Source organism: Malania oleifera, chromosome 3 (genome assembly GCF_029873635.1).
Source record: "Malania oleifera isolate guangnan ecotype guangnan chromosome 3, ASM2987363v1, whole genome shotgun sequence".
Classification (NCBI taxonomy): domain Eukaryota; kingdom Viridiplantae; phylum Streptophyta; class Magnoliopsida; order Santalales; family Ximeniaceae; genus Malania; species Malania oleifera.
The window spans coordinates 14669915-14695616 of record NC_080419.1 but is presented as its reverse complement, the minus strand read 5'-3'; the positions used below and the strand labels follow the sequence as shown (position 1 = coordinate 14695616).

The 25702-nt window shown below is 35.7% G+C and overlaps 1 protein-coding gene across 2 annotated transcripts; it reads left to right on the top strand.

The window, feature by feature from the left end:
• The first annotated feature begins 790 nt into the window (after window positions 1-790).
• On the top strand, window positions 791-25702 carry LOC131150204 (NEDD8-activating enzyme E1 catalytic subunit). Of its 2 annotated transcripts, XM_058100799.1 has the most exons (10): window positions 791-951; window positions 1056-1305; window positions 1507-1670; window positions 2521-2723; window positions 5396-5628; window positions 5719-5781; window positions 5866-5922; window positions 6731-6852; window positions 20019-20136; window positions 25145-25702. In XM_058100799.1, exons 2-10 carry the CDS (start codon window positions 1204-1206, stop codon window positions 25430-25432), a joined length of 1350 nt encoding a protein of 449 aa, XP_057956782.1. In that variant the 5' UTR covers window positions 791-951; window positions 1056-1203; the 3' UTR covers window positions 25433-25702. The 2 variants fall into 2 exon arrangements, with proteins under 2 accessions (XP_057956782.1, XP_057956783.1); XM_058100800.1 differs by having other exon boundaries at window positions 827-1305.

The following is a 25702-nucleotide window of genomic DNA, read 5'->3' as shown; positions in this document are numbered from 1 at the left end:
TTCACTCATTGAATACCCTTCATGAGATCTCCAATCAGACAGGTTGGTTTCTCCCATTAGTGGTTTCTTGCAAGCTATTCCTATTTCCCTCTATGAACCATTTATATGTCTTATAGGCTATTGCATGTAGTACCTAAATTGCTTATAATTTATACAAATTGCATCAAAATTCGAAATCTCAAAATTAAATCGCCACAATTTTAAAAATTATATATCGTGAACTTCAAAATTTATAATTATATACAAAATCATATTTTAAATAAAAACACATTAAAATATATAACAAAACATAAATGACACACTATTTAAAATTCACAAATTATGTTATGATGCTCACTTCATAAATGATTTTATATATATATATATATATTATAAATAAAATATCCTATTAACCTAACGAGACATAAGCACAAGTTTAATTATATACAAATCATTAAACATGCTTAATTTACATTTAAAAGAATTACATCAAAATAAAATTTTGCATTTCAAAAAAGAAAAAATAGTATTTACGCATGGTAAATATATTTATTCTGTGACATTTGTAAACTATATATTAATAATAACTATATCTTTTATGTAAAAAATCTAATCTTAATATACTTTTCTAGTGTTTAGGAGTGACCTTAAATTTGAATTTGCATAAAAAAAATTTATTAAATTTTCTTTAAATAAACTCAAATCCAAATTTAAAGTTTAAAAATCAATATTCTACTAATTTGTTTATTCAACACATAATAAATACCTCATATTTTCTTCTTAAATATCTGAAATGCAGAGATTAAAGCTCAGTTCTAATGGTCACTCACAAGAGCTTGGAGCCATTGGAAGCAGCTTGGAGCCGGGGGGAGTAAGGAGAACAGAACTCGAGGGACCAATCCTCGTTTGTCCAAATTTTTAATTAAAATTAAGGGGCCGTCCCCCGAGAAAATAAATTTTCTTTGAGAAAACGTAAGTTTATCCCACGAATTTCGTTTCGGACGGCGTTATTTTAACAGTTCTAAAATAAATTTTCTTTGAGAAAACGTAAGTTTGTCCGACGAATTTCGTTTCAGACGGCGTTATTTGGCCGGGTGCGCTGCCGGAGTTTTAGACTCAATATTCCAAGCGTAAAAACCAAGCTTTTAGCCATCTCCCCACTTCAGTCTTGCCCCCGTCGGTCTCAAGGGAGATTCTCTCACCGGAGAAGAGGCAGGGATTGCCATGGCGAACTCCGACGCCCAAGTTAGCAGATCAAGAGACCTCGACAAGCTCCTCCTGAGACCTGGCCACCTCGTTGGCGCTAACTTCGAACCCAGTCCCGAAGTCAGTCTCGGTACCCTCTCTGTTTGTGTGTGTTTGTGTGGGATTATATAGTAGGGTGTAGACAGGGCTTCAAGCTTCTTTCTCTTCTCGATTGAATGAGTTTTTCGGGACATTTTAACGAACAGTTGGTGTGCATTTGTGTTGTTTGTTCACTGGGCAGTGGTTTGATCGAAGTATTGGTGTTTTTCTTTTGTATTGCAGTTGAGGGACGACATTGGAAAATATGCGAAAGTGTTGGTGGTAGGCGCTGGTGGACTGGGCTGCGAGCTGCTGAAGGACCTCGCCTTGTCGGGTTTTCAAAATCTCGAGGTCATTGACATGGACCGCATCGAGATCTCCAACCTTAATCGGCAGTTTCTCTTTAGGTAATCTCTTTCACGTTACGATGTAGAATTGTTTCTAGAAAAAAATCGTTATTAGGTCATTTGTGTGATGCCACTAATTTTGAGCTACATTATTATGGATTTTTCACCCCATTTCTCAAACCAAGTTTTTCAATTCATGGAGAAATTCCTTTTAGTGTTGTATGATTTATTAGGTCATGGATAAAATTTTCTCCCCATTTTAGTTGTTTAGATTGATAGACGAGAAACAAGGGATATGCTCGGAGATCCGTTGAGTGATTTTCAAGTGCCTAGCAAAGGGAATGCATAAAAGAACTACTAAACCGCTTCTTTACATCTAGTTCTAGGAGCCTGCTCCTTTGGGCACATTTGGTGTTGGTTCCTATAAATCAGTACTTGTAGTGCTGCGGGGGATGATGCCTTTTCAACTAGTGCAGGAGAATGATGTAAGATACCAATTACCAAAATGCTAGGAGTGGAAGAAAATGAAAATGAAGATGAAGAAATGGATTTCATAAAGAAGGCTTGCATTTTGTACTTTATTTATTTATTTACTTTTTTGGTCATTAGAGGCCCACTAGGCATGGACTGCACAACAGTAGTCCATCTCACCGCCCTAGATACCTCCAACAGGGACGATATCTTAATTTGGTAATTGATCTTTCTTGATGCATTAGAAGAGGATAAATGGGTCACAAGTCAACATGCTTACTGACCTCCTCATGCACTGGATTTGCATTGCATCACCTTCGATAATATTAATAAACCCAAAGCTTTCCTTTGGATGAGCTATAAGTGTCATCTACACCATTCATAGTGAGAAACTGTTGCTTAACTATTGACATGCTTAACTATGATGTCAATATTGTAGGCTTCAAGATGTTGGAAAGCCAAAGGCTGAGGTAGCAGCACAGCGTGTCATGGAAAGAGTTAGTGGTGTGAATATTGTGCCTCATTTTTGCCGGATTGAGGACAAAGACCTTGACTTCTATAATGATTTCAATATTATTGCTCTTGGTCTCGATTCCATTGAGGCTCGAAGCTACATAAATGCTGTAGCCTGTAGTTTTCTAGGTGTGTATTATCTTTTGTGCTTCTGGTTAGCTTCATTAAAGTCACATAGAATTGCTAGGTTCACCTATATATGAATGTTAGCCTTTTTTCCACACATATTGGTGTAAAATTAACTACTCTATATCCTCCCTATTAATATAAGATACCAATTGTTACAATATTCAAACTACTATTTTGGCTTTGTCTTTGCATGTATTGTTTTACTGTCTTCAGGATTATATCTGTATGCATCTTGTTAGTTTTTCACTCGCCATTTATCAGTTGCAAAAAACGATCCTTTATTAATGAGGAAAATAGTAAAAAGTTCTCTAAAATGTAATAGCAACAACCTACTTGTGCTGTTGTAGCAAGACATATGAGACATGGTCTCTTTGGCATTTGGCATGTTATAATGGATTCAGGGTTTTATATCCTTGATGGTAAATTGATAGGGGGTCTAGCTACAAATATGAGCTGCAGGGAGAAGTCACTTGTTCTTGTACAAGTGGGACTTACCTCTAGCAAGTCATTTGTATATACCAAACTATTGAGCTTATTTGAACAAAGCCAAGAAAGAAAGAAATAGTTTTTCACAAAAAAAAAGGAAAAAGAAAGAACATGAAAGAAAAAATATATGTATTATGAACCATAAAAGTTTAAGTTGAAGTGTTGCAGGCAAATTTATTTATTGATGCAATGTGTTTCTTCCACCTTATGTCCATTACAGGCATGTCAAGTTGCTGTTGCTATTTTTTTAGGAAGAGGCAGTGAGGTTTCATAGGTTCATGTTTATAAATTTGTTTGTCATAGATTCGAAGACTTATACGATTGCATATACTTGAAAATTCTTTTAATTTAATTTATTTTTTTGCTTTACTAAACTGAAAGAATTCACAAAAAATCTTTGTTGTGGTCAAATAACTAAAATATCCTTAAAACATTTACAGTGAAAGTCCTGATGTCAGAAGAGGCTGGAAGGATTTTTCAACAATCTGATTTTGTTAAATAACAGTGAAGAAGAACTAATTAAAATATAGTAATTTTTTTTTTTTTAAATCGTTCTATTCTCAGATTAATGATGAGGTCCTTTATCTTTGGTCACTATATATTGCACAAAGCATGTGTTCAAGGTATAAGGCAAGCCTTATGACTTGGTCACTTGAAGCTTTATTTTTTTGTCTCATACTGCAGGTTATGAGCATGAAGTATGAAATGGTATAATAATTTAAATTATATGCAATCATATAAACCTATGTATATTATTATATTTGCATATTTTAAGCTCTTAAGTCTTAACCCTTTTGGCAAAGAGTTTTAGTGTATTTTGGATCCTTTAGTTCAGCTAAGTTGTTTGGTAAGGTCAAAAAATATACATTTGTTTTAAACCACCATTGTCAAAAAAATTATTTTTGTGTGTGTGATAAATTAATTAATTAAACAAGATACATTATGCACCTATTAATCTATTAGATACTACGAATAATACAAATATACAGTAAATTGCACAACTTCTACTACTTTATTGTTTAAATAAATACAAATTTAATAAATTTTTACCAACAAGTTATATTGTATAACTAATTAACTATAGCCTAAGCGTTAAAATTATAATGTATGATCATACAATTTATCATTAAATAAATAAAGTAACATCTTGAACACGATAAACACTAGAAAAGAAAGGAAGGTTGAAGTTGAAAAATAGAGAATGTACATTTCAAATATGACCAAAACAAAATATCTTCTTAGCAAATTAGTATTGTCAAATTGTTAATTATTGCATCTCTTGTGAGTATTTAAAGAAAAAAAGTAAATTTTGTATCATGATCATCCTCTTTATAATCTTTTCCGCCTCTCTTCACATAGTATATCACGAATGATTTATAAAGTGGAGAAAAACAAAAGTGAGAAGAAAAAGTAAAAAAATAAACTTCTTTCCTGCTTCTGTATTTTGGTTACATAATGGCTGTAGCAGGCTTTATGTAATGGTAGTGGTCCATAATGGCTGTGATTTTTATTCCTACCAATTTCAGGGTGTGTAAAGGTATTGCGAACCCAATAAACTGTTATGTAATGGTCGCAGCCACTTTTAAAAATATGTTTTGTATAGTTGAAACATGAACTCGTTGTGTATTATAAGCACCATGATGTGTCATGAAGGCATGTTTATGCTAAACAGCATGCAAATTCGCTATATGACATGGAAATGGTTCTGTAATGTTTTGATGATTATTAGACTTTCTAAATTTCTATGATTTGCAGATAATGGAAGGTCATTGTGAATATACTTTAAGAGGACTATGACTAGTGTTCTTTCTTATTTCTGTTAATGCTTCTTAAATTTTCAACACAATTTTCTGTGCTCATGCAACTTGCCTCCTGTCTTGCCAGATGCTATATTTTGTTATATTAGTTTCCTCAAAAGTCAATTTGGTAAGATCAGCTGCCCAAAGGTTACATATACTTTGCATTTTATTGGTCATTTTCAGACTGGTGGCTTTTGGATTCAAGATCTTTCTGATACTTTGTAAGAACTTTTGCACTTTGTATTAACATTCTTTTGTATAACATGACATGCAGGTTATGTGATAAATTTTTATGTGCACTCTAGTTGTGTTTTTTGATGAATCAAGTGATAAGCCTTTTCTATGATCTGCTTTATGAAGTTCATCTTACTGTTTTTGGAAATTCAGAGTACGATTCTGAGGACAACCCACGAGAAGAAACAATTAAACCTATGGTAGATGGTGGAACTGAAGGTTTCAAGGGCCATGCTAGGGTTATCATGCCAGGTGTCACACCATGCTTTGAGTGTACTATCTGGCTTTTCCCCCCACAAGTGAAGTTTCCTTTATGCACTCTTGCAGAAACCCCTAGAACTGCTGCTCATTGTATTGAATATGCCCACTTAATCAAGTGGGATGAGGTACTGCATCAGTCACTATCATTTTCCTCTTTGTGGAAGTGGCCCTATTAAACTGTGCGTTATGATCTTATCATGTGTTTTCACTTGCAGGTTCATAATGGCAAAGCTTTTGATCCAGATGAACCAGAACACATGAAGTGGGTTTATTCAGAGGTTAATAAAGTGCAGCGTTAAGAGATTTTTTTAACTATTTGTGTTTATTTTTTGTTTCTTATTTTTTTTCCCCATATCATATAGGCTGTCAAGAGAGCTGAGCTCTTTGGCATTCCAGGTGTCACATATTCTTTGACTCAGGTATGTTTGTTCTCTGGGATATATTTATTTATCAGAAGCTTTAGGTGTTGCATATTCTTTGACTCAGAAGTCTCAAATATTTTTGTTCTCTGGTATATGCTTTTCTCAGAAGCAAGTTTGCTTCTTATACATATGTGTGTGTGTGTGTGTGTGTATATATAATATGTTTGTGCGCTCACACATATGTAGTAGTATGTTATTTGGCTTTTGGAGTTTTTTTCCTCCCGAAGGGATATCATATTGAAATTTTTTTTATTTTTTATGATGAGATCTTAGTGTTAAATAAATTTTTATCTGAGGGTAAGTTACTTAATTATATCAGTTAGGCACTTATATTTTTCACATTTAAATTGTTTTGGAAACTTTAGGGCCTGGTTAGTTGTGGAAAAGAGTTTTTATTTACCGCTTCCAGCTTTCTAAATAGTTACAAAGAATGCCACCCTCTTACCCAGTTTTCTGACATTTATATGAAGTATAAAAGAAAAACAATAAAAAGATGTTTTCCAACTTTCTATACAAATGTGAAAAGCTAGAAAAATAGGTTGTATTTGTGTAACTATTTGGAAGACTGAAAATAGAAAGTGAAATTACACAACTAAAAAGGCCCTTACTATGCTAAACCAGTTTTAGTTTCCTGTTCTTACTAGTTCCTCATAATCTTTCTAACGATTTTGCCCCTTATGTGCTGCCTTCTTAATCAATTAGTTATTCAAAGTATTGGTACATGAATGTCATGTATAAGTGGTTTTGTTTTTTTGATAACGAATGCTGTTGAAATAACACGAGTAGATGTTTCTGTTGTTTACAGGGTGTTGTGAAAAATATTATACCAGCTATTGCTTCCACAAATGCAATTATATCAGCTGCGTGCACACTAGAGACCCTGAAAATTGTGTCAGGATGCAGCAAAACTTTATCCAACTACCTAACGTGTGTTGAGCTCTCTTCTAAATTGGCTTAGTGTTTAACATTTTGAAATTATGTGTCGTATATTTGCTGTTTTGTTAAAATTATATTTTCATGGATGCTTTCGTAATGGTCATTACGGGGCTTATTGCTTACATGGATGACTAAGTTGTTTCTTTTGGCAAATTGTTGCATATACTCTACAAGAGAAATTTTCAATTTCACAAACTTGGTCTGTATTCTAGTTGTGGTGCTTGTAGTAAGGACTTTCAATACTTGCCGCACAAAAGCCTTGAATTAGATCCCTCCACCTTATTTGAAAACTGCCCTTGATATCTCCCTTATCAGGTAATCATATAGGAGTCCTGGAGATTGAATATATTTCACTCACAAATGTTGATACCATCTTAAGACATGGATTCAATGGTATTGAATCTATATTAGTCACACAGATTAAAAAGGTATTTTACTCTTCTCATTTACTTTTGAGGTAATAATGTGAATCATCATTATATCTATTAGAACAAGAAATTTTTTTTTTTCAATCTAATCAAATCTGTTTTGCACATATAAGTTATAACCAATTCCTTGTTTTTTTGGTAGAAGATAAGCTTTCATTAAACCATTCCCAGGCATAGTTTTATATGTTGGATGGCTTCTTTAAACCGATTAACAATGCTGGACAATCTTAGAAAATGGGGGAAATTTCCTGATAGTTGTGTAGATTGTAATTCCTGCTTGGAATCAAGGAATCATTTGTTTTTTGAGTGTTCTTGCTCAAAAAGCATCTTCTTTTCAGCTTGTTCTGTTATGTACATTGATGGTATGGCTGAAAATTGGCAAGCTAACATAGAGTTACTAAAGAGAACTGGAAATTCTACAGCTGATGGGATAAAAAAGATTATATGAGCAGCAGCAATTTATCATATCTGGAGAACTTGTGAAGAGATATTATTTGGGGATATTGCTATGGACAGCAATATTGTTGTGAAATCTATTGTAGATGATGTGAAATTTTGTGTGTAATCTTTGTACTGGATGTGTAAGGAGTTTAGCTCTGCAGGTTCTCCTTGTTCTGTTTCCTGTTGGTAATATATGAAGCTTATCTCTTAACAAAAAAAAAAAAAAAAAGGCTTTCATTAAACCAAATAAGGGGAAACAATTACAATATAGAAACAACTAACACCAGAAATGATATAACTAGCCAACAGCTCTAGCTAGAACATATCAGTTTTACACCCAACATCATCTTACTGAGTACCTGTTCTAAGTCTTCATTCTTCCCAGCAAATAACACTTCATTCCTCAGCCTCCAGGAGTGATATACAGCAGCGCTCCAACACTGGCTTAGCTATGACTGCATAACTGTTTTTTTCCGTCTTTGTTAACTATTCTAAAGTTTCTTCCCATAAATTGTATTCATTCACAATCTCCATTTCAGATTTTGCTCTTTTTTAATTTTATTGAGTTACAACACACTCAAAAAACAGGTGATTTTTTGATTCCATCCTATTTTTACTCAGAAAACATGTAGCATCATTTATTTTTCCCCATTTCAAAATTCTGTCCATTGTAGGGAGTCTATTTTTCAGAGCCATCCAGCAAATATATGATTGTTTTGGAATATGCCTCCTATACCATACCAGATTAGACTAAGCAACTATTGGATATTATTCTCTGATTGTGTTCCATACTGTTTCTGTGGAGAACTTCCTACCAGGGCTCTGTAACCAAATCTTTGTATTAGTGATTCACATTGCTTATACTTGGTTAGAATATATTTGTAGATAATAGAGATATAAGATGGTAGGTACTTCTATGAATACATGCAACATGTATATTTTTTAGTTAATATTGGATTCTAGTCAAGGGCTTGCTTGTTTTTTGTGCAGCGTTGTAGTTCCTTAGAGGCCTTTTGTTTGCACTTAATAGCACTCTAAATAACGTAAATGTCCTAGTGTTGCAACAAGAAGTCACCGAAGCTTGTTTGATGGAGTCTTTAAATGGTTTTTTTCTTCGTCTGATTGAATAAGAGATGGACCTATCATTATCCCATCAGAGATTCATTCAAGGGCACCAAGGGGGTGCCAACCCAAGAACAAAAACAGTATCTGTGCAAGATAAGAAATCCAAAAATCCTAAGGAAGTGTGTATGTCCATAAGATGTTTCCAATTAAGCCATAGGGGAAGTGTCTTAAACCACTATCCTTGAGAGCAAGAAGAGATGTTTGCTCTCCACGGACGTGGACACCCAGCGATATCCAAAAAAAAAAAAAAAGAAGAGATGTTTGCTCTCCTTCGAAAGCCCTTATATTTCTCACCCTCCAAGAAATGATGATAGGGATCAAAGTTAAAGACTGAGATTCTCTCTGTTCAAGTATCAATGTGTCCCCAAATATGAAGTTTTTTCCCAACTGACATGGTAGCTGCCCAAGGGAAATCAGCAAATGAAAAAAGTCAAGTACCACAATTCCTTGTCCAAGAACAGTGGCATAAGATGTGGTTTACTGACTCAGCTGCATTTTTAGAAAGAAAACATCTCTTCACCAGAAATTTTCTCCCATTTTTGAAGGTTATTAATAGTTAACACCCTACTCTAAGTTGCTTCTCAAGCAAAAGAAAGCAACTTTAGTTGTAGCAGTTATCTTCCAAATAGCTTTACAGGGATAGTTGGTCCTTCAGATAGCTTTCTGTAGCTCTTTCTAATAAGATTTAACCATAAAATGGCACTGGTGCTGTTATTCAACTTCCAACATAGTTGGTCTTGGCCTCCCCTGTCAATCCCTACCCATTAATCTTGTCAAAGAGTTTAGAGTAGGTTTCAAATTCTCACTTTTTTGCATTCTTCAAGAAGGAAATGTTCATGGTCAATCATCATCAAGGAGAAAAAAAACAGGAGCTAACTAGAACTTCTTTATTATGGGCTATGGAGAAGAGAGGTCAAGGAATTGATTGTTTACCACGGATGTTTTGTTGGATTGAGGAGGGGGGGGGGGGTGTATAGATCCTGTGGTCATGGTGTCATGCCAAGAAGGGATATTGCTGCCATTTCCCACCCCTCAAAGCAAATCACTCCATCCACGTTTTCTATCGCTTCTAACCCCTCCTCAAGAAAACTCCCTTCTTGCCCTAGAGTCCCACCCATTGTGTTTGGAGTCATATTCAGCAGCAACGACCTTCATCCACAGATGATCACATTTTTTTCATTATCTCTAGAGCCTTTTGCCAAGGAGGGTCTTGTTAAATGAGGAAAGGGATTTAATGCCTAAGCCCTCAACTTGAGTAATTTTTTCTGTGAATTTTGTTTTTTTTGGAACTCATTTGTTATTCAATTTTCCGTGCTAATGTTTCTTTCTCTATATTCTCCTTCATTTTCAGGAGTAGCAAGGCCAATTTCTTGTGTGCACTTTTGAGACTAAAATTTTCAATTTTTCTTTTTAACTTTTTTTGGATTTTTAGAAGTTAAAATGATATGTTTAGAAGAATTGCCAAGCAACTCTAAACTGTTGAGTGTTCAAACCCATTTTAGTTTCTAAATCATTTCACAACTTCAGAAGTTGATTCAGTTTTGAGAACTAGACACTTAATTTAATGCCACATGATTAAGATTTGACATTAAGATTTCATGAGCACTTTTTGTTGTGATTGGATGTCTTTGTTAGCTTTTTACTATTATATTTTTGTATGTATTTATCTTTTTTTTGGGAGGGGGGAGGGGGGGAGGGGGTTGTTTACTTTTGTCTTTTTCCTTCTCCTAAAAGATTTCTTCCATTTTTTTTTTATAAAAAAAAAAATATTAAAGTTTAAGTGGAACATTAAAGATTTCATCGTTGATCATACTCAACCACTCAATCAGTCCATGCCTTATTCCTGATTTAGAGTGTGCTACAGGAATTTTATTTTTGTGTTCTACTTCATGGTTAGACATTTTAAAAAAAAACTTTTTCTCACCTCAGTCGACAATGTACTAATTATTTTGATTTGCTTGTGTTGGCCCTAGAGTAGAGTCTAGAGAGAGGGGGGGGGGGATGAATGGACTCTTTTGCGTATTTAGGCTTTTTTTTGCAAAATAATAATTCTTGGCAAGATGCAAGTAATTATATCACAATGTAAAAGAAAATAAATCAAGCACAAGATATAAATTAAAGAGTTTAGGGAATAAAATCTTAACAAACGATTTTAACGTGGTTCAGCCCCTTGCCTACGTCCACGCTTTGAGACACACTCAAGGATTCTCAATCCACTATAAACTCCTTAACCGGCGGAGAAGCCTTTACAACCGGGAACAAATCTCTTTCGCTCACCAAGAGTCGCAAGGTTCACCAAGAACCCTTTTCGAACTAGTTCACCAAGAACCTTTTACAACTTGAAGATGGAAGAAAACAATTACAAATATAGATGCTCCTTCAATGAGCTGATATTTGATACAATCAAATCCTCACACAATCTCTCTCAAAGTAATGTATCACACTATGATTAAGGAGCAAGAGAGAAGTTGAGCACAAATATGATGAACTAATTGAAGTGTGCTTGCAAATGATATAAAACTATTAAGATCAATGTTTAAACAAATCTTTGGACTTGTATTTATAGGCAAAATGGGTTACTAGCCGTTTTATGGCCGTTGGGCTTGTAAAATAATTGTTTACTTTGAAAACTAGCCGTTTATAGCCGTTGGGGCTTGAATCCCTACACAAACCGTCAACTGTTTAACCCAATTAGTCTACTATTTATCCCAATTAGTCGACTGATTACCCCAATCAGTCGACTGTTTCAACTGGGCCACATTTTTGCTCGAAACCGTCGACTGTTTACCCCAAACTGTCGACTGATTACCCAAATCAATGAAAGTCTTCAACATGAAAGTTGTGAGATTTTTTCCTAACTTTCGGTAGATACCAAGATTGCCCTTTTTGGAGTTTTCTAGGAAAGGTTATGCTCCAAATACTGAAGGGTGTTCAGGAAATTTGAGAGGTGCATAACTAAGGTTTTAAACCTAACCAGGACAAAATTTTTTAAAGATCATAACACTAATATGATTTAAAACTTGTTTTATATAAAAATACATTTGAGTAAAGGATATTTTTATAAAACTCTTGTTTTTACTTTGAAAATTCATAAGTACTAAATTATGATTTGGTGATATCCTATATACTCTTATGTCCTAGTATGCATATGCAATTTGCTCAACTCTTGCTCAGTAAACATGTGTGAAACATAATTGCAAGAGTTACAATGAACACTACCTCAAACACTCCCCATTACATATGATTCTACATTAGCAACCTTGGATGTGCTTGAGTTCTTCTGAGTGAGTGTCTTTTTGATCTTTCCTACTTGAATGTCTGCTCGGTCCGATCTTTGCCTTTGATCCAGTACCTTCATGTATTTGTCACTTGTACTGACTTGATTTGCAAAGACAGGTTAAACTTGGAACTACAAATAGGTTTATATCATCAAAACACATTAAATATGATTATGTAGCCACTAAGGCTAACAGCTTGGTTTGCACATCTTCTACTTAGATCATATCCTTTCACTTTTATTGTTGTTCTTTGTGCAATTATACCAAGCCATGTCTTTACATGCCTGAGTGGAAAAATGTAACAGAAGGTTTTGTCGTTGATTGGACTCATAAATCAATCTCTACTGTTGATTTAGGGTAATGTGATATGAGTGAGTTTTTTTCCCATCCTCCTTTATGGATAGAGATTTTCTGTTGCGCACGTACACGCACAAACATGTCCTTCTCTCGCCAACTCAACCAATGCCTTAATGCTTCCAGCCTCTCTGGTTTGCATATCTTCGACTTGGAGCATAATTTTTTTTCACTTCTGCCTCTTCTGTTCTTTGTGCCATTTGGCAGGACCATTATAATCAACTATCTAGTGTTGCCCCTATTTCATTCATGAATGCAATCATTTCTCAGTTGCCCTTTTCACTTCAACTTATCCATTTTCAATTGGGCTCTATGGGCATGTTTCTTGGCTGTCCACTTTTTGTCCTTTGAATGGTGATTAGTCTTGTAATATTTTGCTCCCTTAAATGGCATTCTTCAGTTAAAATGGATATAGTACATGTTGACTCTGCATCTATTAAAAGGGATATACTATGTGTAAAATATTTCTTTGGTAACTCTGCGATGGTCTCTTTCTCTTGCTCTCTTTCTCCCCTGCAAAAGCCTCCCTCCATCTATTGATCTGATTGAAGGTAGGTATGGAGGAGAATCTCAAGTCGGTGCAGATCAAAAGCAAGAGTTTTGATATGCATTTGGAAAAGATCGGGAAGGGGATATTGTTCATTTGGAGGAGAGATCCCGAGTCAGGAATCAGTGGATTAGGATCACGCTTTCAGTCACAAGGTGGGGGTGTGATTATCTTCCTTAATTTACAATTTGGAGTGTGTCTCTTGTCACAAAACATTTGGTAGATCGAATTGCAAAGGTAAATTCTTGGAAGTGAAAGTGCAGTTAAACAACCAAAGAATCCCTATTCCCAAGGGAGAAGTTGGGAGGAGTTTGCACCATCGGAGTTGGAAGGATGCCTTGGTGGGAGAATCATTGCCAAAGATCTAGCAGGGTGGGTGGCAATGCAGCTACTGTGAAGGTACAGTGTGATCTTCAGCAAGTGTGGCAGTGGCAGATGGTCCAGTGGACATTGCTTCAGCTAGGGTTTGCAATGTGGAGAAAGGCTAGGGGTTGGGAGAGTGGGCTTAGAGTTGGGTGGGCTTAGAGTTGGGTGGCTTAGAGTTGGGTGGGCAAGGGATTATACACATTATTTTTGAGTTCGGTTCAGCTGTTGGGTGCTCTTGGGCTTGACCCAACTGTATTTAAAGGGCAGCCCACTGCAACTAACTGGTTTTCTCTGGAGCTGTTCCAAGACATAATCAGGCTTTGCAAGGTCCTTCTGTTAGATATCAGGCCCAAAGCCCATTGGAGAATTCCATTGAGCATCCAATGATTCAGGTAAATCCAATTATAACCGGGCCCAAAGCTTGGGAAAGGCTCTTTTGGAGATGGGTGTCAACACAAATGGGCACAGCAGACTTGGTTTGGGGCAGAGCAAGGAGGTGTGGAGAAACAATATCGCAGTACCTCTTCTATGATGGGGGGACTATGTGAATAAGCAACATGAGATGTTATTCTGGGGGAAGGGATTTATTGAAGATAGATGAGTTTACTAGAGGCATCCCGATGGAGGATGGGTGTCAAGAGGTTCTTATGGAGGATAATGGTTCAACTGTTTGAAACGGGAATCAAGATGATGCAAGCTTCAGTAATGACAAGGCGAGGCTGAATGGGTAAAAGGAGCCTCCGGTTGCCAAAAAGGCAGAAACTTATGGGAGGCAGAAGAGCAAGGAAAAGAGGCAAGACTCAATCGAGTAGAGTAAGTCCCTCAAAAAAGCACGGTGATGGTAATTTTTACATTGAGGACTAGAATGGATTGAATACAGATTTTAACTATTTAAGTAAAAAGGTTAGTGGGGAAATTTCGTTGGAAAAGAAGTGGGGTGATGAATTAGATGAGGACGGACGGTGATAAGGTTAGTGATTATGATGGTGATGAAGGGCTGTTCATAGATGAGGTTTGTGAACAACTTGTTTATGGATCAGATGATTCTGATTTTATGTGGGCTCAGTCCTTGCAATCTTCATATCCAATGGATGATCTATAGGGAGTTCTTGGTTTGAGGAATGATGAATTATAAGAGGTATAGCTCAAGATTGAGCAGAATGAGACCAGTACTGATTTTTTGTCTTGTATTCAACATATGCTGGATAAAAGAGGTATGTGCTTAGCTGACTTAGAAGCAAAGGAAGTCTGCTTGGATGGTGACATAATTAAGTCTAGGAAGGGGCAACAGGAATTGGCTAATTTGCGGTGTTCCATTAATTACGATGGGAGTGATCTAAAGAGAGGTTTTCTTAGGTAGTGTTTTGTTTAGGCTTAGATGTAGGGTCTTGGGTGGATCGTATTAGTGGTTCAGGTTGTGGGCAGTTTTGGTTTGGGGTGGTCTTTTATTTATGTTTTTATTTTCTTTAAGGATTCCTTTTCCTCTCTTGCTTGTATCTTTTTTTCTCTTTTAATATATTTTCTTTTATTGTTAAAAAAAGCAAAAACTATATGTTGATCACAGTATGCTCCAACATCTATCCTTTATCTTGGCTTTAATTCTATTGGGTATCGTCTCTAATCTTTAGCTCCTTGTTTATGAATGATTACTGTTGGTTATTTTTGGTCATTTATCTACAGTATCTCCTGAGCCATACACCTAATTTAGTACAAGTTGTGTAACAGTCATTAGTAAGTAGCACTACTTTTTTTTTTTTTTGGGTGTGGAGGATATAGAAAGAAACTTTATTGAGAAAAAAGAAGAGCATACAAAGAGGATAAAGCGTCAACTTAAGAAGAAACAAAAAAGCAAAAAAATAAGCAGGATTTTTTCAACAAAAAAGCAAAAAAATAAACAGGATTTTTCAAGTCTGGATCTTTTGTGGAGTTAATTTTGGGACAAGACTCTGTGCCTGGTGTCTGTGCAGGTGTTCACAACGGGGTATTTTGGAAATATGGTTTTTTCTGACATTCAACCTGATTGAATGACTCTTCTTAGTCTTGGGTTTCTTCTTGTATTCATTTTTTTCTCTTATTTATTTTTTGAGTTCTCATCCTCTTTGTACATTCTTCTTTCTCAATAAATTTCTTCTCTACTAAAAGAAGAGGAGAAAAACTTTTGCAGCAAAAACTGCTGAAACATCTAAGAAGAAATGCCCATCCCAAGTCAAATGCATGGATAAAGAGAAATTGTGAAAGATATGAGCATTCCTCTCCTATCTATCTACCCAGAAAATTACAAGTGCACCACCAGAACCTTCTTGCTTCCTTACACCCTCCAAAACCTGTAAAGGGGATCAATAAGAACGCTTCCAAGGACCTTGGTCACACTAGACATGCACCAAATAAACCAAAAAGCTTGTTCCATAACCTCCAAAACACATATCAATGAAGAAACAAGTGAGCATGGGACTCATCACTAGCATCACATGTCATAAGACAAATCCTTGTAAAGTTTGGTGTTAATTCTATTGAGAATGGGCCACATCAAAGTCTTGGCATCATAGAACCTTATCCACAAGCCATCAACAAGTGGGAAGGGATTAGAGGAACAAATCAAATTAGAATAAGAAAAACAATCAATAATAGAATAAGAGACATTCAAAGTCCAACTCCTAAAATCCTTCCTAGAAGAAGGCTGAAAAGAATCCAACAAAATAAGAAGCAATGAAAGATGCTTGGCCTCCCTATCACTGAAATTCATAAGAGTGGAAGTTTCAAGAAACACAATCCTCATCAAGAATCAAGAAAGAGGAAATAGTCCTTGTTGAATAATTGGGTAAAATGGAAGACCTAATCACAATGATAGGTCTCTTCCTCTATTTATAATATATGTCAAGCATATACCAATAACTGTAATACCCTTACTTATTCTCACTTACTAATATAACACTAACACACTAATAATGCTAAATGACTAAATAACTACCAACACTTTCCCTCAAGTTGGGGCATGTATGTCATATGCTCCTAGCTTGTTACAAATGAATTTAACATGAGCACCCCAAGGCTTTAGTAAATAAATCAACAAGCTGCAATCAAACTTCACATGAGTGGTGCTAATGAGCTTTTGCACAAGTTTCTTTCGAACAAAGTGGCGATCAACTTCATTGTGTTTTATTCGCTCGTGGAAGATCGTGTTGGAGGCACAATATGAATGGAAACTTGATTATCACACATCAACTCGATAGACTGAGAATGTGGAAAATACAGTTCTTCCAACGTGTTCTTTAGCCAAACAAATTCACATATAGTGTGAGTTATGGCGCCAAACTCTAATTCAACACTTGACCTGTCCACCACAGTTTGTTTCTTACTCCTCCAAGCAAGGTCTTAACACCACAGTTTGTTTCTTACTCCTTCAAGCAAGGTCTTAAATTTCAATTTCGACTCAAATTTCGAAGCTCCAAAAGTATGGAAATTTTGGCGAAAATTTTGATTTCAATGTTAATTTCGATTTCGATTTCGATTTGAAAAAATAACAAAAATTAGTAATAAAGCATGAAATTCTTTGTGAAACTTTAGAAATGGTTAACAAACATAATAATATAAGTTTTAGGACTAATATATTACAAATTAAATACATCTATGTTTCGTATGAGGTGGAAAAGTTGTAAAATAGTATGTGTATCAAACATATTTGTGAGATGATGTACATTAAACATATTCAGTTAATACAAATGAAATACATAAATCATTTAAATATTATTTATTGTACAAATAATGATAATTTAGATATGAATGGTTAAATAAAATGTTACTCTGTTTATTTTTTCATATAATTTCAAAAGAACTTGAAATAATCTTTTTATTTGATAAAATAAATTTAGATAGTAATTTCACTTCACTCCTAAATTTCTCATTTGAATTTTGACGAAATTTCATCGTATGGTTGAAATTGTGATAAGTTTCGCTAAAATTTCGAGATTTCAAAAAATGTTGGATGATTTGTTGAGATTTTGACGGAAATTATGCAAGACAAAAATCGACTGCCATTTTGATTTTGAGGGTGATGGAAATCGAAAATTTCGACGGAAATTTCGACAATTTTGTGGAAATTTAAGACCATGCCTCCAAGAAACCAAATTACCACCAACAAAGATACAGTATTTGGTGGTGGATCTTCTATAGGAAGGTGACCTAGCCCAATCTGTGTTAGTATATCATTGAATATGAGTGTGAACTTGATCATGATATAAGAGACCTCTCCCAAGTGTACCTTTGAGATATCTCAAGATTTGAATTACTACATCTCAGTGACTTGTTCTTAGAGAATCAAGAAACTGACTCACAACACTTGTTGCAAAAAATATATTTGGTCGGGTGACCATAAGATAATTTGGCTTCCCAACAAGTCTTAGTTATTGTCTTGGATTGGGCAACAACTCACCAATATTTGGTACCAGCTTATTGTTAGGATTCATAGGTGTATCAATGGGTTTGGATCCCACGATCCTAGTCTCATTTAAAAGATAAAGAACATACTTCCTCTATAACAAGATGGTTCTTTCAAAAGATATCATTACTTCTGTACCCTAGAAGTACTTCAATGGTCCCAAATCCTTGGTCCGAAACTTTGTTTGCATGAAGTGCTTTAGGATATAGATACCTTGATCATCATCAACGGTAATGACAATATTGAGATCTCAATGCTTCTATACCCAAGAAGTACTTCAATGGTCCTAAATCCTTGGTCTAAAACTTAGTTTGTAGAAAATGCTTTAGCCTCTGGATACCTTGATCATTAACACCAGTAATCACAATGCCATCCACATATACAAAAAACAGAATATCATCGGATGGAGTATGACGATAAAATACTAAATGATCTATTGCACACTGTCAAAGGCCAAACTCAAGTACTACAACATTGAATTGACCAATCCATGCCATGAGGACACGTTTTCATCTCCCTAGCCACCACCGCTGGCCTCTATGCCAATTGGATGTGAAGAATGCTTTCCTACATGGTGACGTTCATGAGGTGGTCTATACAACCACCTAGGTTTGTTGCACAGGGGTAGTCAAGCTTAGTGCGCTGGCTCTAGAAATCATTATGTGGTTTAAAACAGTTAGGGGAATGTTTGGAGATGAGATTTTAGTGGGGGGCAAATTGGCAATGTCCATGGGTGACTATGGTGTTGTTTTTGCAATTTATGAAGTGGTTGTTGTGTTCCTGAACTGGCAATGTTTCCTAGGAAATTTACGGTGACTTCTCTGGATTCTGGCAGCTGCTGGTCATTTTTCAGGGCTATAGTGTTCTGGAAATTCTTCTATGATGGTAGTCATGCAGCAGATTTAGAGTTCTAGGCTCTAATTTTGATGGTGGCTTTGACAATTAGGGTTTAAGTCTCAGAATCATGCTCTGTTGCCATGTTGAATAATTGGGTGAAATGATAGATCTAATCATAATAATAGGCCTCTCCCTCTAATTATAGTTTATGTCAAGTACATACCAATAATCATAATACCCTTACTCTCACTTATAACATAACAGTAACACACTAATAATGCTAAATGACTAAATAACCATCAACAAGCACATTATGAAGGTGGTAAGGCACAAAAGAAGAGAGAGGGAGAGAGAGAACGAGTGAGAGCGAGAGCAAGAGCGGGAGCGGGAGAGAGAGAGAGAGAGCCATGTTGAATAATTGGGTAAAATGATAGGCCTAATCATAATAATAGATCTCTCCCTTTATTTATAGTATATGTCAAGTACATACCAATAACCGTAATATCCTTACTCTCACTTATTAACATAACAGTAACACACTAATAATGCTAAATGACTAAATAACCATCAATAGGGATTTCTTATTATTTAGTCAACGTCATGGGGGATTTCTTTTTTTCCCTTGATAAATTCTAGATTGTAAAATGTGTGTGAGAGAGAGAGATTGTTTAGTCAACGTCATGGGGGATTTCTTTTTTTCCTTGATAAATTCTAGAAGAACAATATTGTAAAATGTGTGTGTGTGTGTGTGTGTGTGAGAGAGAGAGAGAGAGAGAGAGAGAGAGAGAGAGAGAGAGAGAGAGGGAGGGAGGGAGGGAGGGAGCTTTTTTTTCTTATTGTTTAGTCAATGTCATGGGGGATTTTTTTTTCCCCTTGATAAATTCTAGAAGAATAATATTGTAAAATATTTTGTCTACAAGACATTTTACTCCCAAGGGTGTTGTTTGGTTTGTGGAATCTAAGATGCTCATAATGCATATTCTAGAAATCCAATTTTTGAAATAAGATGTCTATTTCATGGGATTATTTTGTTTGGTTTGCATTATAGGATTCCCAAGGAATGTGAGATACCCATGACATCACTTTCCAGCCCCAAAACAAACATGAGAATGGGATTATTTGGTCATCACATTCTATGAGGGGGATCTCACAAACCAAACACCACCTTAAAGTTAGTTACTTTGGTATACATGGGGCTTTGGATATTGAATTTTGCTCATCTTTGTGGTATTTTTGCATAATGACTATCATGACAAAGGGGCCTAATTGGTGTTTTTGTTCTGCTTAATTTTCTCTCATCAACCATTTAGAAAGGGAAAAAAAACCTAAATTTGAATCTTTTGCAGGTATAATGGAGCTGAAGGTCTCCATACTAAAGTGACTGAATTTGTTAAAGATAAGGATTGTCTTGTATGTGGTCCTGGTGTTCTAATCGAGCTAGACCCATCGGTAACTTTACAGGAGGTACTTATTATTCCTTGTGGCTCTTAATTTTATCAATTCACAAATGATGTCTACAATGTTGATGCTTTTATTCTTTTCCAATCTGCTAAATGACTAGGGGCGTGCTATGGTCAAGTGCACCTATAAATTGATCGATCCATCAGATTTTGGTTGTTGTTTTTGTTTCTACACGCACCTCAACCTTTGGTTGAGATTCATGAGAATATAGGGCGAAGCCAACTTGACCCAAGAACTGTATATATAATACTATTATCAATATATAATCCTTAAATTTTAATGGGCAACTTTTTTAACTTGATAATTTGACTTGCTCTTTTCCCTTTCAAGAAGGAAGATTTTGTTAATAAAAGCACCAAGTAGTGAATCCATTTTAACATATAGCACAAGAGAAGGTATAGAAAAGCTAATAGGACAGAAAGAGCATCAAAGAGTCGATGTTTCTGCAAATTGCAGAAAGGCTTTAGTGGAAAGAGCATAATCACCTTCAATCCAAAAAAAAAAAGTGCAGTCTTGATGCATCCCTCTCTAATCATGTTTCCAAAGCAAGCAACCTGTGGTATCTTCTTTTTTTTTTTTTTTGTGTGTGTTTGTTTTGGGGTGGGGGAGGTGGGTTATTAAAAGCTCAAGTAAGCGTAAGCCCCTTTTTATAAAAACCTAGTGCAATGTGATAATAATCAATCAAAAACACAATAGGTTGGAACCAATGTTACCAAGAACATGGAATGTTCTCATTCGTGGAATGGGAACAGGAACAAGATTGCGGCATGTTACATCCTCTAAAATTTGAAACTTTATGGGGAAACTTAAATAGATATATTGGTGATTAAAATATAATGACACTTGTATATTCTGGAGAGGATGTTGAGCTGCTTCTCAATGCAGAAGAGTTTTTTTTTTTTTGTGGAATAGATTAATAAGGTAAAAATTGACTTCATATGTGATGATACCTGACTTCTAACTTATAAAAAGTTAAGTTATGTGGAAAACATTGATTTAAAACTTCGGATCGATAAATTTAGTGTTCCAGAATGAAAATGTAACACATTTCTGAATGTTCATACCAATATGTGGTTCGCTAGGGTGTTAGTGTTTTTTGGTAACTTTGGAGCATTTGTAGAGGTTCAACAGTCTAGTCTATCTTCGCTCCCCAAGGATTATTCTTCTTAGCTAGGTCTCACCACACTTCTATGAACTTTTGGGGTTCTTAAGCCTTCTCAATCACTCTCAAAAGCCATGCAAATATATCCTAAATACATTTTTTTGAGGCTGATATACATTTCAAAATATACTAATACAAGCGTACTGAATATGCAAGTTAAACGGGAATGAGGTGAATTAACGGAAGAATGGTCATTTCCCTTATTCCCCTTGCTGTTTTCTGGACTGTCTGGAGGGAAAGGAACAGAAGAGCTTTTGAGGGAATATATTCCTCTCTGCCGGTTGTAAAAGATCATTGGTAGCTATGATTTCTAATTGGCTTGGTAAGATGATTGGGTGGGACATCTATGTAATTCTTGATTTTCTTGACACCTTACAGTGATGGTTGTGATGTTTTCATTTTCTCTAGTGCACTTGGGTGGCATCCCCTTAATGCCTTTTTCCCTTTTAATAAATTGTCCTTTTCCGATAAAAAAATGGGAATGACCTATTTGTAGGAATAGCTTGAAATTGACCGTCGTAGAGAATCTATCAGAAACTGATACCAAATCAGTCGACCACAAACTTGTTGCATCAGCATCTGACTGGAATCAGTTGGTTTGTTTTACCAACCGTTCACCCAATTCTTTGAACATTTTGATTTTGGTGGCCTCATATATGAGAATGGGTTCACTGAGCCGGCCAAATAACCTTTTAGCTTTGTTTTAGCTCTGTAAATAAGTTGACCGGCCTATATTATGGGTTGTCCAATTACAGTTGAATTGTTCATTGTAAATTCAAAAGCTTCCATATGAATTCCTAAGGCCTATTCAATTCTAAAAGTTTAAGGCTTAGATGATGTGCAAGTGAGCCCTTCTAATGAATATTTCACCACTTAATGCTAGTTTGCATAAATAAATGTAAACCCTAAAAGCCTGAAAAACTAGTCCCTATTGCTTCAATTGGTGCCCAAATCTTTCAGGGAACTCTTTTAACTTTCTTTCGCTTCAAAAATAGCCTAAGCATACAATTTGTAAACTGTCCATTTGTTCACCAATAGAGTAGGTAACTATACAAGAACACTTTAATGCCATAATCAGTGCTTTGTTAAATCAAAATGCTGTTGTGAAACCTTGAGGCTGACAGAGCTTCTTAATTGAGGGCTGTACCTTCAAAATCTCTGGTACAGAGCTTCCTAATTGAGGACTGTATTCAAAATCTCTGGTTTTTGTATCCTGCCAAATAGTCTCACATGATGGCTTGTCATACCCTATTTGATGTTTGATGTCTTTATTCTGAATCCCTTCCCTTCTCTCCCCAAGCATCAACCTCATCAAGCAAAGATACTACTGGCACCCATTTTATGCCAAGTAAGGAACAAACTGCTCATTCTTGAACAATTTTTTTAGGAGTAGGTTCTAACCATCAGGAGTGTAAAATCCAGAGGGAAGATGAAACCTCAAACTGCCCAGTTCTTTTGTGTTGGTCTTCCTACCATCTTGTGATTTTGATTTTGTATAGGAGGTGGAAAAAAAGGGAAAGAAAAGTCATCAAAATTCTTTGTCTCCAGCAAGCACTTGTCAAAAAACGGAGGGACAGCAAGAAAATGCTTCCCCTTTACATTCCTAGCTATCATCAACTGAAGCCTCCCAACTGTAGCTAGATGGAACAAATTAGGGAATCAGTTTAGCGAGAGTTGCTGCAATTGAGATGCGTGTGTGCATAGACCACCCTATGTTATCCCTTCAGAGAATGGCATGAAGATGATGGTTAGTAATTTTTAGAATAAATTTTAAGAATAGCAGGTTTTAAGTATTAAATCATTGGCCATATTAATAACTGGACTAATAAAAGCCTTTCAAATGCTGCCTGGATTCAGCTAATCGAGTCAGCATTGATGAGTATCCATCAGTATTGGGGGTCATGTGTTCTTCCAAATTCAGTTTCAAATTGCTTGGAGAAAAAACTCAAGTCTTTTCTTTGGAAAGGCAAGGATTTTGGCTACTCTGGCAAAGTAAGCTGGAATAAAGTTTGTCAACCTGTTGCAAAGGGAGGTCTTGATCTTATGAGATTAAAGGATCTGAGGGATGCTTTTGCTGTGAAATTTTTTATGGCTTGTTTGTACTGCTGCAAATTTTCTGTGGATTACCCAGCTGACTACCTATAAGCTAAAGAACGTAAGTATATGGGCTCTAAAACCCCTCCTTCTGATATTGCAGCGTGGTGTAGGGTACTAAAAATCAGAGATAAAGTAGCCCTATTCTTTAAAAGCAATGTTGGAGATGGTAGAAACACCTCTCTGTTTTATGATAATTGGCATGCATATGGTTGCCTTTTTCTGAAATATGAATTGTCCATTCAAAAGAATTTTTTTCTCCCTCACAATGCTACTGTACCTGCAATAACAAAGGACAATTGTTGGTGCTGGCCTAGAAGAACAACCCAGGTTATAAAGGAAATCATGGAATCTATCTACTTTCAGCCAAATATAAGACAAATTTTATTGCTTTTTCTGTTAAGAAATACCAGCATATTCCTTCAACGGCAGCATGGATTGTCATTAGAGAGAAGGCTCCAACTGTTTGTTGGCATTAAGTTACTTGGTTCAAAAACCATGTTCCCAGATTTGCATTGATTCTTTGGATGGCTGCCTGGAATAGATTGAATACATTAGATAGAATTTCCAAATGGAGGGATATACACAATGTTTTGTTTTTTGTGGAGATGCCAATGAAAGCAGGGATCATCTTTTCTTCGCCTGCAGTTTCACTTTTCAAATCTACAGCAGAGTTACAATTGCCAAAGCTGTTTGCTGCCCATATGGAGACTGGAATGAGAAACTGATTAGAATTGGCAATATGGAGAGCAAGAAACAAAGTTATCCTTGATAACTCTTCTAGCAACATCAACAGCATTATCAACTCGATAAATGGGGACATTGATAGTTATGTTCCTCAGATTAGAAGATTCTCGACTTTCTGCTGAGGGTTGCTTGTATTGCCTTGAGTGGCTTTGTTTTGTTTGTTGTATTTTTGTTGCTTCCTCTGGACTTATTCCAGCTTTCCAGTATCCTTCTTGTGCTTAATATATCTTATTACCTTCTTCTAAAAAAAAGGTATTAAATCACTGACCTTCCCTAGCATTAAAATTCATAATGATAAGAATGAAGATTTCATAATTTGGCTGCAATTGGTGGTAGAGAAGTGATGAGGACGTTCTAGAATTGACTGAAAATGCCATGCCCAAGTCATCCGATCTCTTGTGTGCTTTTAAGTTTTCATCAATATGAGTATATTGGATAAATTGCGAAAACCGTCCCCCAAGGGTTTTAAGAATGCAATTGCCTCCTCCCTTTGAGTTTTCTGAAAGTGCGTTTACTTTGCATAAAATTTGAATTTTACATTTTGTAGTAGTTGTGGCAATGATGTCCATAGTATCTTTTAAGTGCATCTCCCTCTTCATACACACACACAAACATCAGTACATAATTTGTTCTTTAATATTTATTTAAATATTGAAAGTTTGAAACAATTCTACTCCACCATAAGCCTTGATTTTTTAAGATTATATTGATGTGAATATTAAATTTAAATTTTAGAGCCTGTCTGGTTGTGGAAAATAGTTCTTATTTTCCATTTGTAGTTTTTCCCTAAGAATTGCAAAAATGTCATCTTGCTTTCCAATTTTCAAACATTTGTGCGGTAAACTTGGAAAACATTTGTTTCAAAAAGCCGATGACCAAGCATTTCCAAGTGTTCATAGTTGCGGAATGTTTTTTTGTTTCAACAAGCAGATCACACACTTGCACTTTTGAGATGCTTTTGTTGATTCACATATTTTTATGCTTGGTTAATTTTCTTTGCAACAACAGTTTATTAAACTACTTGAAGTGCATCCCAAGCTGCTGCTAACAAAAGCTAGTGTTACACATCGAGGGAAGAACCTTTATATGCAGGCACCTCCTGTGCTGGAAGAGATGACCCGATCCAACTTAAATCTACTGCTTTTTGACTTGATGGGTAAAATTCCAAAGGATGTTGTCCATGTCACTGGTACAACCAGCAAGAATGACAAGAAAACATCATCCCTGAGGAAATTGTGGGTCATTTTCAAGAGTGTCGATGAGGTCACAGATATGGACATGGCTGGCGGTACCTAGTTTTAGAGCGCACCTGGTTTGTTTATGGGAACAAGAGCTACCTCTAAAGCATCACAGAGATTTTAACTTTCTGGAATGCAGGTGAGGCAAGTTGGATTCTGCCTTTTCTATTTTGTAGCATTTTTCAGATGTTGAGGATGGAGTTTTGAACTTAGTACCAGGGAACTATTGATATTTTGGGGTTGTAACTTAATTTTTTTCCTAATATATGAAGAAAGTATACCATGTAAATTGAAGATTCATGTAAATTAAAGATCGACTGGTGAGAAA